Source organism: Amblyomma americanum, chromosome 2 (assembly GCF_052857255.1).
Source record: "Amblyomma americanum isolate KBUSLIRL-KWMA chromosome 2, ASM5285725v1, whole genome shotgun sequence".
Classification (NCBI taxonomy): Eukaryota; Metazoa; Arthropoda; class Arachnida; order Ixodida; family Ixodidae; genus Amblyomma; species Amblyomma americanum.
Genome location: NC_135498.1, coordinates 34,215,626 through 34,233,270, shown reverse-complemented (window position 1 = coordinate 34,233,270; position 17,645 = coordinate 34,215,626). Strand labels below are relative to the sequence as shown.

Sequence of the window (17,645 nt, the reverse complement as noted above, 5' to 3'; positions counted from 1 at the left end):
TCTTGCTGTCGTTACCGAATCAAACTTAGTGTATTACGAATTCGTTATTCTAGTTTTTTTTTTTCTGAAGCCTCCCAATCTCCGAGCTAGAGTGGGCAATAAACATCCTGTGAAACGAAGTTCCCCGCGTTCATTCTACAACGCTTCTTCAGTAGACTCCCACCTGTGTTTGTTAGGTTAGGTGTGTATTTACTAGGCGTGGTTCCTGAGCAAAACGGTCAAACTTGCCGACAATCGATGGCGCCAAAAGAAGTTTCCTCTTTGCTTCCAGTTTCCAAACACCTTTCATTTATTTCTCATTTCTCCCACCTGTGTAAAAAAATTGCGCGCGGTTTCTTGTATGTTGTATGCAATATCCGATGCCTAATGCCAATTTCTGTACGAAAAACAATTGTTCATGCCTTAGTTTACGGTATTATGCGTTATGGTTTGACTGTGTATGGTCACTGCACCCTCAGATGGAGCTCAAGAGTTAATTCAATTTTACGTTCTTTGCTGTTGTCAATGGTATATGATTTATGCCCTAAGAAAGACACAGATATGTGTTTAAGCTTTTGAATATGCCCACCTTTACGTCTCTTATGGTCGAAACTGTAGCAATTAATCACTTTTGGAACAATGATTTTAAAACACTATACACACCAACCCGTTGCCTAAGACCAAAGGACCAGAGGGGTTGGTTGTCCGCCGAGGCGTACGATGAAACGTAGCAGGCGGCGCGGACGATCACAGTGTACCATGAGCAGATTTCGCTCCGCATCAAGTGAAGCGTATGCTCTGAGCGAAGCGTACAGTGGCCCCCTTTGCCTCCCGAAGAACGTTCTTTACGTCTCCATCCGAGCTCGTTGCAGATCATGCGGTAATGTCGTCCGCGTACACGGCATGTCTTACGACAGTACTGAGAGCAGCTGCAGGGAGACCCGCGGGTCATTGCCAGGTTGAAGAGCAGGGGCCTGAGCAATGTGACCTGTGGAGTGCGCCGAGCCCATGGAGCTTGATGACCTTCGAGCAGGCATCGCCGAGCTGAATCGTCGCGGTGCGCTCGCGCAGCAAAGAGCGGTAAGTCATTGCTTTCACTGGTTGACACTTTGTAAAGCGGCAGCGGTGACTGACCGCAATCTGGTAGTCATTATTGCAGCGAGCAGCCCCTTTGTGAATCATGAGCCAACTAGCCCAAACTGGAGTTCGTCCTGAAAGTAAGTTCGTTCTCGAAACAAAGTGAGCATTGTTTGCAGAGTTACGAAAGTGCATAGCTGCTCACGCTGCAGGTAAGTGTGTAGGCAGAACGACTGGGAAATTTTATTTTCTATCATAAGGATCCGAAATAGGGATGGGGGATTATATACAAGTGCGATCAGTTAATACAGTAGAAACAATCGGTCCAAAAAACCCTTCGTTTTGCTTGCATTTCTATGCATAGTGTTGCACCGAAGACTTTACACAATTTTTAAAAACAGGCTTTTTAAGTTAGAATAATAATAATAATAATTGGTTTTTTGGGGAAAGGAAATGGCGCAGTATCTGTCTCATATATCGTTGGACACCTGAACCGCGCCGTTAGGGAAGGGATAAAGGAGGGAGTGAAAGAAGAAAGTAAGAAGGAGGTGCCGTAGTGGAGGGCTCCGGAATAATTTCGACCACCTGGGGATCTTTAACCTGCACTGACATCGCACAGCACACTGGCGCCTTAGTGTTTTTCCTCCATAGAACGCTTGTTTCGGCATTGCGTTGTCAGCGGCGTAGTACGTACATCAGAATACAGCTAAGGCGTGCTAACTAGCAGGCTGGTTAACAAATATTGAATAGTTAACTTTTCAACTACTACTGATAAATCTCTTAATTATTGAGTGGCGTCCAGCCCACCGTAATGAATATCCATATCAGTTTTTAGAATTTCGAACACCCGGTTACCCTTGGCGCTTTCGCCCAACAAATTTTGGCTCCATCGTCCCAAAATACACGCGCTTTCGAGAAGCTTTCCGGAAAAGCAACCTCTCCAGTTCTCGTAACTCGTCCAAATAGCCAAAACTTGTTGGTCCACAGCGCCGAGACTAACCGCGTTTTTGAAATTCTAAAAAGTGATATTAATATTACTTACGGTGGGCTACACGCCTCTCGATAATTAAGGAGCCTAAAAGTGAATAGTTAAAAAGTTAACTATTCAATTTTAGTTGACCGCCCTGCGGGTGAGCACGTCTTTGTTGTATTCTGGCGTATTACACCGCTAACAATGCTGCGCCGAAAGAAGTGCTCTTTTAACTCAAAAAAGCTTGTTTTAAAAATTGTTTAAAATCTTAGGTGGAGCACTCTGTATGCACTCTAAGCTGGGGCTTGTCCCCAAGGAAAAAAAAAAAAAGTGTTATATTTGATGCTAGGAAAGCTTTCGCTACTGTAAATGCTCCTGTGAATGGTCCTGTGAGCGATCCTGTGGGCTCTCTCATTGGGGCTCTATCTACGCCACGAAAGGGTTCCTTCAGGTCGACCGCCTCTTCTTCCTTGCCTCCAGGAACAGCGTTCAGGTGAGCTGTAGCGTGCAACTCTTGGCATCGCTGGGATGCGGTTACTCAGGCTGCATGAAAAAAAAAAGATCATGTAAAAAAAATTAACTTACGATGACGCGACCGGCACGTGGTTTTTCTATCTCTTTGACAAAAATATTTTATCTCACAGATGACCCCCGATGTATTGGATATCATTTCGCAAAATATCTTGCACACTCTCACAATACTGGTAGCGTGGTAATTGTTTAAAAATGATAAAGACCCCATAAAGAAATCGGCGAATCACGCGTGTTGTTGCACATGTCACAACATCGAACTGCGCATTTATGACCATGGGGGGCATGTGTACCGGGTGACCCAGCTAAATGTAACTTAGCTTTTAAAGATAGTCGGAGTGTCCTGGTTGTTTGAAACGAACTCAGTGCTGTTGAGGGTCGTGTGGCCTAGTCTGCAGTATTTTTTCGCTCTGAAAAGTTAATTAGTTAAGACTAACTAGCTTACATTTGAAATACTGCCTTCGGCAAAAAAGTGTCGATATGAAAGTGGTAGATCACCTTCAAGAATAGGCGGCTGAAATATTTCAGGGGAGGTACCTTGACGTAGCTCTTTTTTAACGGACTAAAAGAATATATATATATATATATATATATATATATATATATATATATATATATATATATATATATATATATATATATATATATATATATATATATATATATATATATATATATATATATATATATATATATGGTTAAGAAAGTAGGCTGCGTTGGCTTCCGCAGGGAAAAGGATAAGTGAAGTAGGCAGCACTTATAATTAGACACATTTATTCTCGACGTTTATACCGCGGTCGAAACGTCGAGAATAAATGCGTCTCTGTAGAAGTGCCTACTTCACTTAACATGATACTCTTCGTTAAGGCGACAAATTTATTTGACTCGACGTTTCGATAGGGGGACCGATGTTTTTCAAGAGTGATTGAGCACAGAAGGAAAGGAAAATGATGGCTTGTTATGACATACATATGAAGGAAGCCAACAGTCACCGGCACCCAGGAGCATAGGGGAATGTTTCTATCTTGTCACATTAAATTTGTGATTTTTATCAATGGAAAATAATAGTCTGTCCTATAGCTCAAGGATAATATATTAGAAAGCAGAAGATAAAAAAACAGCCATATGCCGCCGAACCCACGAGCTCCGAATTTCGCGTCCGGCGTTGGTTGCCCTGTCTTCTGCTTTTGGGGTTATTAATGCTTCGTCTCACCCACGGAGCAAGACTATATAGGAGGTGAAACTCCCGTCAGCACGAGCGAGCGCAGGCGACCAGATAATAGAGAGTTTTAGTTTCACGTACGTAGAGCTCTTACGTATGACCAGTGCGCATGCGCAGAACGCAAAGGGTCTGCGTGAGACTTACGGACGTACGTGAGATTCGGATTCTTACGTTACGGTCTTTGCGTTGCTTGCGTACGTAGCGTTGACAAACATGGCAGCGCCCTGCCCGCCCGCTTCACAGCGATAACAACTTCGTCGCTAATCCCTCGACGCCATATCGTGTTCTTAACTGCTGCATTCGCCATCGATTTGCCCATTCCTACCTCGCAAAAAGTTTCAAGCGACAAATAGATTTTGTTTTTCATATATAAGGGCGATTTCCCAGCTGTTAAGCCTGACGGAGCAGCGCTCCGACGCAGTTCGACTGGCTTGGCTTTGACTCATCTTGTCTTAGAGTACATGGCTACAGCAGTGTCTTCATCTGTCAGTAGAAGAACGCGCGGCGTCTGTCGCGTACGTGCAACTAAAAGGGTTTGAAACTACATGCGCGTATGCTACGTAGACTTCTCACGTTTGCGTACGTGAAATCTGTACGTACGTGAAACTAAAACTCTCTAAAGTCACATTTGTATGCGCCGACGGGGTCTCACATGCGGTGGCGCATGGCGCATCATGGAAGTCGCAGAAAGAAAAAAAAATGCAGCGCCAGGGCACGCGGCTCCGACGCGCGCTCAAAGCAGACGACACGGGTGTTTGCTTCAGCGGGCACGCCGTGACGTTGTATTTCAGCAGTTTCTTTCCAGGCCGCCAGGCGCCGCCAGCACGATAGTGGCGCCGCGGGCTTGCGACCTTTTCTGGTCGCTGCAGGCAGCGGAGTTTCCACTCCTATATAGTCTTCCTCCGTGGTCTCACCTAACCTTGAGAGTGTCCACCAGCGCCGTGTGTGTTTGTGTTGACAAGTGTACATTTCGTGCTCAAGTACCGTGATCCGCTCACGCCGTAACGCAAGTGGTGTCAGTGCAGTGAGAGGCGTAGTGAGTACGAGACGCTTTTGGACCGCCTGAGTATGCTCAGTTGGCGCCTCTTAACGCGCATGCGCGGATATCGCCTCGCGGTAGCGATAGCCTCGTGGTAAAGCTAATGATCCTGATGCAGAAACCAACAGGGTACTCGATGGGCCACAGGTTAGTTGAGAAGACACACAGAACGCAAACGCTCACTACTTCATCCTGTTTTCGGCCACTTCGATGTGGGGGACGTCCAACTTTAAACGAACAGACTGATAAATATATAAAAAAGATATTGCAATGCATGCGGCAAAATGGCCGAAAAAAAAAAGATATCTCACGCAGTCGTGTGGGGATGGTAGCATCCCGTGAAGACGACGTCTAGCTCCACCGTCTTGTCGTCCACTAGGAGAAGGACGTCATCGGCCGCCCCTGTGGAGCCGTACACGTCGACGCCAGCGACCCTCTTCGAACAACCCGTGCCCTCTGCCGACTGCGCGGTCCAAGAGCGCAGCCGCGAAGACAGCAGCGCCCACGGAACACCCGAGGCTCGGCTGTAGCTGTATCTGACTCCTCTGACCGAGCCGAGAGGCATGAAGGTGACTCTCGAAGCGTCCACGTCTTGCGAGAAAGGCAACGCAGAATGATGTTAGTTACAAGTATTGTACGACCTCAAACTCCCGGGCACACGTTCGGTTGCCCTTCGAGCGAGCGGCACTGGGTGACAAATAACGAGTCGCAGACGTCTTTATCGCAACCACCCAGAACGACACAAACGGCTCAGAAACGTCCTGGAGAAGCCATCTCCGGCTTTTCGACGTCTTAAAGCGCTCATACAGATTGTGATATGTCCGGGTGAAAATATGATGGGAGATTTTCTAGACGCTGTCAGAATTTTCTAGACGCTGTCAGAAACCCCGTCTAGAAATGAGCGACAGCGATAACATCTTCACCAATCTGAAAGTAGACACTATAGAATCCGCATTTAAAGTTAGTGCTGTATCAATAGAGGACTGCATTCTGACTGCAAAGACGACGCCTCAACACTGGAAGCGGAGCTTTCATAAGCTAGAAAAACATAAAAAAATTGGTAGGTTTCCAACGTAGTTAAACTGAGTAGACATGCAAAAGCATGAGCATAGCCCTGTTGGCGCATGGTTTTGCTTTGCTGGGTCGTCAGCATGTCTGGCGACGATATCAGACTCAGGCTAAGCTCCGATCCAGGTTAAGCTGATCTAATCTCTTCGTGCCGCAGATGGAAGTTGATGAAGATTGCGCTTTTTTGAAGAAGGCGCTGTGCAACGCCCAGCGCGAGTGTGTGTTACAGTATAACACGAGACGTGATCGGCTGCGGCGATAGCATAGTGCCTGTGGAGAAAAACAGTGTTGTGCCATATGATCTATTTATGTTGCTGGGACTTTTAGTCTCTGGAAGAGCCGCATGATATACCGCCACGCCAAATTACCACGGTCGTCTAAATCTGTGTTTCTTGAGCAATGCGCTTCGGTGCGGGGAGTGTATGCTGCCCTGCAAGAGCCGCCTAGCTGGCTACCCTATATGGATGCATGTGTGTGCCTCCCAGACTTTTCATGTTCTGGAAGGTGGTGTCGTGCAGGGGTAAGGTGGCCTGGCGCTTTGCGGCGTAATCGTGCTTAGCCTTTTCTTTTCGGTGCTGTTTCCATGCAAAAAAGAAAAAAAACTGCGGCGATAGCAAAGTGCTCTCGTGCAGTGGCCAACGAAGCTGATCTGTTCGCACCGCCACGGGTTCGAGACCTACTCACGGCAAGATTCATTTTATTCCTGCACCCTCAATGTCAGGGGCGCCACAAGATTCTCTATTTGGGTTTGGCCCCGTGACGTAGCGCTTTCGCACTGAAATGCAATGCAGGTATCGCCGCCGCGGTGGCTCAGTGGTTAGGGCGCTCGGCTACTGATCCGGAGTTCCCGGGTTCGAACCCGACCGCGGCGGCTGCGTTTTTATGGCGGAAAAACGCTAAGGAGCCCGTGTGCTGTGCGATGTCAGTGAACGTTAAAGATCCCCAGGTGGTCGAAATTATTCCGGAGCCCTTCCACTACGTCACCCCTTTCTTCTGTCACTCCCTCTTTTATCCCTCCCCTTACGGCGCGGTTCAGGTGTCCAACGATATATGAGGCAGATACTGCGCCATTTCCTTTCCCCCAAAACCAATTATTATTATTATTATTATTATTATTATTATTATTATTATTATTATTATTATTATTATTATTATTATTATTATCGCCGCCACCGTCTGGTTTTGGAAGGATACTTTGGCGCGTCATGGCAGTTTTTTGGGTGCGGATCCCCGTGTAATATACTCGCCTTCAGGTTAGGATGTGAAGGCACGCAGCTTTTACCTGCTTCTGACTCGGAAATTGAACTGAAAGCAACTACTTTGTCTTGCGGCCGGAGCCGTGATTACTGGCATGTCAAGCAGGATGCATATTCAACATCTGATTGATAGCATTTTCGACTCAGTTACTTGCAAGCTTGTTACGCGAAAGCGTAAAATGTCAGCGCAGTGCACTATCTGCTCTCACATTTTCCATGCGTGCCCTTCAACAATCGTTTTGTTCTTTTTCCTCGTGTTTATGTTAGAGAAAATCTGCTTCAAACAACAACGCTATCTATAGCACATTCGATCCACATACTTTGTGGGCATCGCTTTGTATAGGTCTACACACTAAACAAATTCTCACCCATAAGGATGCAAATCAGCTGTCCCGAGACGAACACCCTTTTGGGTGCTAAAAAAGGTGCAAAGATCAGCACCCTTCAGGAAGGGTGCACAGCATGAAAGTTTAGAGGGCGCGCATCAATCCAAGACTTTTGCTTCATGGGTGAATCAATGTGGAGCACCATTCCAACATGCATTCGTAGAGGCGTTACGGAAAAATAGTACCCTTTAATGAGGGTGCAACCATTACATTCTCTAAAGTACTATTAAGTGCACCCTTCCTTAAGGGTGCTGATCTCTGAACCATTTTTTAGCACCCAACAACTGGAAATGGGTGTTCGTCTGGGGACACCTAATTTACACAATTAAGGGTAAGAATTTGTTTAGTGTGTAGGCACCCTTCACTGCGAGAGGCAAGTCAGTTCTTACCTTCAAGACTGACCCTCTGTCCAACACGGCACTCCCGATCATTGCCATCTTCCTCCGGGGAGAACCTTGCCAGGTCGACGAGGCAGGACACTTCCTTCCAACTTTGTGGATCGATGTCGCCACTGGCACCGCCATCGCCTCGGGTCAACGAGGCCTGTTGGTCGCTCAGCTCCAGCAAAGCGAACACAAATCCTTGGGAAATGGCGTAGCCAAATACGCGAAGCGTGTCACTCCGGCCGTAGGCTTTCCTGACCTGCGTAAGTCGAGTAACGGCGTGGGTCAAATATAGAAAAGGCTTGTGAGGCACTGCAGTGGTATGCAGCATACCATGGCGCCCTATGCAGGGCGTTTCACCTAAGACTTGGCGCAATTTTTTAAAATAGGATTTTTGAGTTAGAAGAGAGCTTTTTTCGGCATAGCACTGTCAGCGGCGTAGTGCATCAGAATACAGCTGAATACAGGCTGGTTAACTAAAATTGAATAGTTAACTCTTTAACTATTTACCTTTAGGCTCCTTAATTATTTAGAGGTGTGTAGCCCACCGTGAGTAAGATCCATATCAGTTTTTAGAATTTCGAAAGTGCGATTACCCTCGGCGCTGTGGCCCAATAAATTTTGGCTATTTCGACGACTTTCGCGCATTGCAAAGGTTGCTTTGCCTGCAAGGTTCTCGAAAGCGCGTGTATATATATATTGGCGAGATGCAGCCAAAATTTGTTAGGCCACAGCGCCGATGGTAAGCGCGTTTTCGAAACTCTAAAAACTGGCATGGATATTACTTACCGTGGGCCACACGCCTCTGAATAATTAAGGAGCCTAACGGTAATAGTTAAAAAGTTAACCATTCAACATTAGTTAACCAGCCTGCTAGTCAGCACGTCTTATATGTATTTTCATGTAATACACCGCCGAAATTCTGTGCCGAAAAACCGGTCTTCTAATACAAAGAGGCTATTTTTAGAAACGTGTAAAGTCTTCGGTAAACTACCCTGTGCAATGCGTAGTTTCGCTTTGTGACAGTGTCGTTATCATGATTACAACTACCACCTGTGGCGGCATTCTACAGCTACAGCAGGAGCTGTCATGCTGATGATGATTATAGATTTTTATGGCGCAAGGGCATCTACGGCCAAAGAGCGCCATGGCACAAGGTTTTTTTTTTTCATTTCTCAAGGTAGGGTCAAATACCCATTTGCCAAGCATTTCAGCCTAAATAAGCCGAGCACCAGGCCAGGGGAAAGCTTGTACCCATTGCATCACCGGTGGGTACCCGGCGGCACTGGGGATCGAACCCCGCACCTCCCGCATGCGAGGTGCGGTGTCATGCTCTCGTTGACATCTGCAGCAGTGAGTTACACTGATCTGCCGTACCTCGAACGCCAGCTCTTACGTTGAGGTGAAGTGTACTAACGCGTGAGGACACACTCACCGAACAAGAGCTAATATTCAGACTTGCGTGCTTTTAGGACGACTTCAGCGATCTAGCATACCCACACGGCTACGTGAAGACACTTAAGTTGTCGAAGACACGAGCTGGTAAGCTGAACAGCAGCACCTTCTGGCAAGCCACTGTGGCTAGCGGTGTTTTGTGCGAGAACAGAAATGTGATACTATCCAGGCCAAAACGCCAGCACAGAGTAGTCTCCGCATAACAAATCCCGAGGTATGTTGTGTTATTTGCGAGGGTTACCGCTGAGTTGGTGGTGTTTATGTGTAGGCGGGATTAGCTCGACAGTGGTTTTATTGACAACCGTGCCACCTGAGCGGCGCGCAGTGGCCCAAATACTTTCGGATTTTAGGGAACACTGGCCTATGCGAAAATAGTAGGGGAAACACTCCCAGCCGCCGCGGTGGCTGAGTGGTTATGGCGCTCGGCTGCCGGCCCGAAAGACGCGGGTTCGATCCCGGCCGCGGCGGTCGAATTTCGATGGAGGCGAAATTCTAGAGGCCCGTGTGCTGTGCGATGTCAGCGCACGTAGAAGAACCCCAGGTGGTCGAAATTTCCGGAGCCCTTCACTACGGCGTCCCTCATAGCCTGAGTCGCTTTGGGACGCTAAATCCCCCATAAACACTCCCATTTTATTAAGTGGTACTACTGCTGAAGCGAACAGCGATTCTAATGCCATGTGCTTCTGGCTAACTTTTAAAGTTTTGTCTGTTGATCAGCAGACAGAGCATAGAACGTGCATTGTTTTTTTTTCTGTAGTAAATCCTAGAAAATAGTTGTATGGCACAAATTGCGCACCCAATGAAAAGTTGAGAGCTGTCAGTTATGATTTCCTTGTCACATCCGCTGCCAGAAATCTTCAGAGTAAAATGTCAATGAAGGACAGCGATGTGTGGAAGTGGATAAAATAATAGGTGTTTCAATTCCTGCACTGTTAATGATGTTGAAGCATTATAAAAACTTGTACTATAGAAATAAAAATGAAAACGGCACGCAGAAGTTTAGTAACAAGGTACGTTTAAACACACAGATGAGTTACTAGACTGACACCATCAGACTTCAGAGCTGAAAAAACGAGGAGGCCAATCGTTGATACCATGCCTCCTTCGTTGATATATATTTGTACCTTTTCGCTCTTGTAGTAATCCCTGTCGTCTGGGGTGCGACCGAAACGGCAGAGCCTCGCCAAGCAGAAGGGGGAAACTTGACTGCTGAACACGTCTCCTGGACTCAAGGTCTCTGCAAAACAAATTTGCTCTTCGAAGTAAGAAAGTTCAGCGCGCTCCTTCTATCCAGTTCTATTATGTCCCCTGTCACCCCTATTCACCTTTTAAAGAGAGGTATAATGTAGTTGGTACTGTAGTTGGAACATATTCGTAGACAACAGCGCAACGGCGCTAGGCCAAAGAAAAAGAATACAGGAGGAAGGGCGGAAAGAGATGAACACAGCGCTGACTCTCAGCTGTTTGTTCACGGGGCAAAACACACAGCTTTTATATGCTCTCAGACGAGCGCTGACGCAAAACCGTACAGGTACACGTGCTGGAACTTCAGCACAAGACCCGCGAAAGAAACATTTTCCCCGCTTTAATGTACGGCTAATGTGCGGCTATTGGGAAGACCATACGAGTGCAAGCCGAATACGCGTCCGTAAGAGAACCCTGAGGTGGCTTTTGGACGATCGTTTCAAAAGAAAATACACCTCAAAGAAAGAACCATGGGACCAAAGAACTGAGTTCCTCCTCTTGGCCAAGAGGGTACGGCCATGAAGCACACATGAAATGCACTCCAAATCTTTTGCAACAACGTGCAAGCTGTCTGTACAGATAAACGCTGAAAACATTGAAGAAAGCGTCAATGAAAAATAAAACAACCTTTGCCATACTTTGCTAGTTGGACCGAACATTGGATTTATAGGCAAGGTTTTAAGTTCGAATCGATAGTTTAGCCTTGTATGCATATTGCGAAGCATGACACTGATGCAGTCTGCAACAGAGAGGCACCGGGAAACGCTTTTCAATTTCGGCCATTTTGTAAATATCTTTGACCGCCTGTGGTCTACAACACCACCCAAAACAGGGCAAGTTTTACTCACGATCTCTCATTAGCAGCACTGTCCGCAGCTGCCGGAATCGTCGCAGCAGACGAGCCGCGTCCTTGGGTCTCGCAGACCAGCCCATGGCGAACGGGTGCAACTCTTCCCACCGTTTCACCGAGTAGGTGACGTACGGCTTTTCTTGAGCCTTGTCGGGTGTTATCAGAACCTGGATAAAGACAAATTGGTGGTGGTTTAGCTCTGGTTAAACCTGGAGTGAGGCGGTAGCTCCCGCTGGCAGGGTGGAACTTGCTCAGTTGAATTGCAAAGTCAATCTTTCGCCGCCCCGTTGTTTTTGTTGTTGTTGTTAGCCTATCAAAAGATGGCACATACCCACACTGGTGGATCGGCCAAGAATCGGGTGGCTGTTCATCTGAACGCAGTTAATAAAAAGGAAAAGCACGTGGGAGCGCAACACCGGTGAATTCTTCCTCATGAACAGAAAAGGGGTGAGAGTTTTGATTGCCTCAAATACGGGCGTTCCTTCTTCATCTTCGTCCCACTTGACACGGCGCATGCGCACAGCTGTGGCAGCTCGGTATAGCCGGCGCTCCGCGCCGCCGGCAGCAGCAGCTGCTCCACACCACGTGGCTCTTCACGTGACCAACCACGTGATCAGCCACGGCGCCGCGCCGCCGGCAGCTGCTCCGCACCACGTGACCAACCACGTGACAGCGTGGCGGCGCAGCCACGCTTAAGGCTCGAAATGCTACCGTAATGTAGCTATCGCTACCAAAAAAGCGAGTGATGGACGTCACGATGCGTGCACTGCCATTGCTAACGGAGAGAAAAGTGGCTCATTGCTGCTGAGTTAAATTGTCATGCGTGGAGTTAATAATAACACAAGAGCGAGAGGGGCGGCCGCACTTCCAAGCACACCGTCTCCACATGTTTGCTCACATTCCAATGCGGCGCAAATACATGCCATCCATACTAATCTGACATTGCAATGAAATTATTAATGCGAAAGCATTACTAGGCGATGTCGATGGGGTCGTGTCACCAAAGCGTGTCCCCGAAACTTGTCCGCAGGGATTGTCACGCTCTCCGAAAAGGTAGCATCAAACAAATGGTTATGATCGATAGAGGACGATGTGAGGATGAAGCGCAAAGAATTTGATGCCAATAAGGCGATGAGTTAATTAATTCGAGCCAATAATGTCAAAAAAACGCCGAAATAGCGCGGACGTCGATATAGTCAGTGGACGGAACAGCCTTGGACGGCAAAATAGCGGGAAAATAGGCAAAGAAGTGAAAATAAAGTATGAATGAAATGAATTGAAATGTGTTTGATGAGTGATAATTAATCGAGAAAGTTTGATTTACTTAGATTAGTTAGTTAATTAGAAGCAAACGTTAATGGACTCAAAGAGGGACAAAGAGAGGCGACGAATGCCGAGGAGGCGTCAATGGTTTCGCATTCCTCCAATGCGGGTAGCCGCAGTGATCTCTAATGTTTTTCTAGCCCCCTCCGTGACAGCTGTTGTTGCCATTAATCTGAAACTTACAGGCAGTATACCAAGAACATTTTTAACATCAGGGTGAGTACGAAAATATTGCCGCCCAAGAGAGGGCCGTTGCTACAATATTAAACTTTTTTCAATGCTGCTTGAAGGTGAGTTGTTAACTTCGTGTCCATTTTAACGCAAACGATCTTGGAAGTACCATGAAGGCTTCTCAGAGGATTAGCGCACTAACGTGCACTGACATCGCACAGCACACAGGCAGCTTAGCGTTTTTCCTCCATAAAAACGCAGCCGCCGTGGTCGGGTTCAAACCCGGAGTTCTCGGGTTCGAACCCGACCGCTGCAGCTGCGTTTGTGGGTTCGAACCTGACCGCGGTGGCTGCGTTTTTATGGAGGAAAAACGCTAAGGCGCCCGTGTGCTGTGCGATGTCAGTGCACGTTAAAGATCCCCAGGTGGTCGAAATTATTCCGCAGCCCTGCACTACGGCACCTCTTTCTTCCTTTCTTCTTTCACTCCCTCCTTTATCCCTTCCCTTACGGCGCGGTTCAGGTGTCCAACGATATATGAGCTAGATACTGCGCCATTTCTTTTCCCCCAAAACCAATTATTATTATTATTATTATCTTCGCGCTTCAGTGCCTACTGCGGTTGATTATTTGGCAGCCGTATGGAAAAGTGCAGGGCCGCTGACCGCAACTATTTCTTCGTGCGTTGCCGCGATGAATGCCACCGAGGCAGGGTGCATGTCCAGAGAAAAAGCCACTGCCTCGCAACAGCATAGAACCAATAAGCCCACCTAGACCATTATAATTGGTTCGGTTTATGGGTGTTTAACGTCCCCAAGCGACTCAGGCTATGAGAGACGCCGTAGTGAAGGGCTCCGGGAATTTCGACCACCTGGGGTTCTTCAACGTGCACTGACACCGCACAGTACACGGGCCTCTGGAATTTCGCCTCCATCGAAATTCGACCGCCGCGGCCGGGATCGAACCCGTGTCTTTCAGGCCAGCAGCCGAACGCCGTAACCACTCCGTCACGGCGGTGGCTAGACCATTATAATTGTGTCGGGAGGTAGAACAAGGGTGAAAAGAGATGCCTTCACCTGGGAATCGGAGGAAGTTTCTCGTGGCAAGTCGATGATAATTACGGTGTAGCCGTATGTGCATGCCAGCGCTATAAAAGATGTCGTCTCCCACACCATTACACAAGGGCTTTGGTTTATTATCACTGCGCTGTCAGTCTTCATGAAGCCCTCCATCCTGGAAGAAATACGGTGCGGAAGAGTGAATGAGAAAATAAACACTTCGCTATGAAACCTAACGAAATGAACAGTTGTGTCTACTTTGCTCTTGAGCCGCAAGGTCTGGTCGTGCGTCTAGGACATGGTACCCGCATACAAACATATGAGTATAGGTCTGTCAGCAACTAAAGGGAGAACAGTAGGTCGTAAGGGAAACGAGGAAGAATGTATTGAAAGTGAAGCAGCTCAAAAGACGCGAGGTAGGTGGCTGAGAATCTGCAGGAGCATGCGGTAGCCAACTGCTAGTCTGGCCGCGGCGAGCTTACTGAATGCAGCCTCGCAGTCAGCAGCAGAATGCCATAATCATTAAGCTACCGCTGCGGGTGCATATTGGGTTGGTGGAGCTTCAAACGTTAAAGCCTCGCACTACGCAGTAGAAAGAAGAAAAAAAAACCCCACAGGACGGTTACGACTGTGTAACGCTAGACGCAGCGATAGCTGTTTAGGCGCTTAGTTTCGGCTACATAGTCCTGGCGCACTGGTGTAGTGGTCACGTGATGCACCCCTGCACTGGCATGCGGCTGTTCCAAGCAGAGCCACCCGTAGGCTTATACGACCCAGGTTGACCGTGACACAAGGTCACGTGACATTAACGCACCCACCGGTTACGCCGACGGCGACGAGAAAGCCAGGGACGGGCGTCTAACAGCTCTCGCTGTAAAACGATAAAGTACGCCGAACTCATTCCTTGAAATTTGGCTTACATTTAGAAATTCATTCACAACGCACGTCCACTATCTGATTTGTACACCGGGGACACTAACTACGCTTCTCAACATTAAAAGCTTCTCTTTTCTCTACTTCGCTTACATAACCGGTGTGCGTTCGCACTTAATGACATTAACTGCCGCATGTACCGATCGACGCCCGTGGCGGAAATTAGACCTTTAGTGCGTGAACATGCGAACAGTGTCTACGGGGGCCGCCTGCAGGCATACATTGATGGGTGGCTCTTCGAGTAAGTAAGAGCCGCCATGTTCAACCCTATTGGTAGTGCCTGATGTCTGTATAGATCTATTTATTTATTTATTTATTTTGTAAGGCTAAAGAAGAAGATGCGCCTGATGATTTGAAAAGACGAAGACGAGGTGACAGTGCTCTCGAGAGTTTTTGCCAGCGCTACGCTTGTGTGTCTTTTGCCGATCTGATCCCAGACTGCTGCCGTTGCCGTTCCCGTCGCCCCAGTACCTCGTAACAAACCCCCCGTTACATTTGGTGGAGGTGCTGGGTAAAAACATCGGCCCTGGAGCTCCGTAGTCGTGCTCTCCCGGCGCGCACGATGCCTGAGGACGTCCAACACCAGGCCGTACAAGTGGGCCAGGCTGTCATCTGTGCCGGCTCTCTTCGTCAACGGGACCCGACCATTTTCAGCGGGACTGACGAGAACGATGTGGAAGATTGGCTCACATCGTACGAGCGGGTGAGCGTATACAACAAATGGGACGATGTGACGAAGCTAAACAACGTCATCTTTTATCTCGCCGGTGTGGCTAACCTCTGGTATCGCAACCATGAGGCAGATATTCAAACCTGGTCCATTTTTAAGACTAAATTTGCAGACGTATTTGGTCGACCGGCTGTCAGGCAACTCCGAGCCGAACAGCGATTGCGTGAACGATCTCAGCAGGCTAGTGAAAGCTTCACTAGCTACATTGAAGATGTCGTCGACTTGTGCAAGCGGGTCAACGCTCGTATGTCGGAAGCCGACAAGATCCAACACATCTTGAAAGGCATCGATGACGACGCTTTTCAGATGCTTCTAGCGCGCGACTTGCGTACCGTTGCTGAAGTCGTCACGCTGTGTCAAAGCTTTGAGCAGTTGCGCAAGCAGCGGATTCTGACACGCCAGCGGCCACAGCAGGTTGAGTCGCTCGCTGGGCTCACGCCTGCTCCTGACCCCTCGCTGCTACAGCAGATTAAAGACTTCGTGCGGGAAGAAGTGGCACGTCAACTTTCCTTTCTGCCGAGCGCTCACGACCGACCATCATATCTGACTCCAGCGCTCCGACATACAATTCAAGAGCAAGTTGCTGAGGCTCTTCCACCGGCTCATCCGTCACCACCTGTCACGGTTCCGCTGACATACGCTGACGTTGTCGCCAGACCACAACCTATGGCGGCTCCGCTCACATATGCCGAAGCCGTCGCGAGACCGCCTCCTGTCGCGGCTCCAGTGACATATGCCGATGTCGTAGCAAGACCGCAGCCGCCAATCTATAGTGCGCCTCCGGCGCATTTGCGAGGGCCAGTGGCTTACCGACGACCTACTCCAAGGGTCAGCGATTCCTGGCGCACAACGGACAATCGGCCGATTTGCTTCTTTTGTGGTCTCCCAGGTCATGTAGCTCGGCATTGCCGCCGTCGTCTCCCGGACGCGGAAATTCCTCCCCAAGCTCCTGGGTACTGGCCCCCACCGAGTCAGTACTCTGTACCAGCTGCGCCGCCGCAAAGTCGTACTTCCTCGCCGGACCGTTCTACCCTCTCCAGCCGCCGGCCCTCTTCTCCACGACGCCGGTCTATTTCGCCTATGCGACGTCGCCCCACCGCTAACCAGGAGGAAAACTAGGCGCCGCAGTTCCTGAGGCGAGAACTGCGTCCACAACGAACTTCGAAAGGCCTCATCCGTCAGCCGCTAACCTCATTGAAATTTCCGTCGACGGCGTTTCTGTCATGGCGCTTGTCGACACTGGTGCTGCCGTTTCCGTCATGGACGCAAAGCTGTGTAGTTCTTTAAGAAAAGTAAGGACGCCAATTGCTGGACTCTCACTGCGCACCGCCAGCGCTCAGAACATCCAGCCGTCAGCAGCGTGTACCGCTCGCGTTGTAATCCAGGGGACCATTTATGCCGTCGAATTCGTCGTACTGCCCTGCTGTTCTCATGCTGTTATCCTGGGCTGGGATTTCCTATCGCGCCATGCTGCTATCATCGATTGTGCTCGAGCTGAAGTCGAGTTCTCTCACCTGCCCGAAGCTGTCTTGGACACTGCCCCTCCTGGTGCCTGTGTTAAGGCCCTAGTTGCCGAAGACATTGACCTGCCTCCCTGCTCTTCAGTCCTCGTACCCCTCTCTTGCGGCCCTCTTCGCGACGACACTGTCCTCTTCACTCCGTCCCCTATCTTTCTGCACCGCAAGTGTCTGCCTCTGCCATACGCTGTACTGACTATATCCGCTGGCCTCTCCGTACTGTTCGTGTCTAACCCATTCTCGTTCCCCAACGCCTTGCGCCTAGGTGAATGTCTCGGCACGGTACAACCATTCGCGTCTCTGCTCATCCGCGAAGAGACGGACGACGCGCCGCACCTCTCCATAGCCGCACTCAGCCCACCTACTGCTGCGCCCGATCCCTCCTCAACCGAAGCATTCCTTCGCTCCATCGACGACAACCTTCCAGCGCCGCAAAGGGCACAGCTTCTCACTTT

The 17,645-nt window shown here is 48.8% G+C and overlaps 1 protein-coding gene across 1 annotated transcript in view; it reads right to left on the bottom strand.

The window, feature by feature from the left end:
* Positions 1-371: 371 nt before the first annotated feature.
* Positions 372-17,645, bottom strand: part of LOC144120954 (uncharacterized) — a 37,975-nt gene continuing 20,701 nt past the window's right edge. Inside the window, exons 9-14 of the mRNA XM_077653785.1 lie at positions 14,029-14,185; positions 11,460-11,628; positions 10,491-10,603; positions 7,918-8,170; positions 5,130-5,409; positions 372-2,569 (exon numbers count right to left, since the gene is read on the bottom strand). Of these exons, the coding sequence (XP_077509911.1) occupies positions 2,449-2,569; positions 5,130-5,409; positions 7,918-8,170; positions 10,491-10,603; positions 11,460-11,628; positions 14,029-14,185 (1,093 nt within the window). The 3' untranslated portion in view covers positions 372-2,448. The remainder of the gene's footprint in view (positions 2,570-5,129; positions 5,410-7,917; positions 8,171-10,490; positions 10,604-11,459; positions 11,629-14,028; positions 14,186-17,645) is intronic.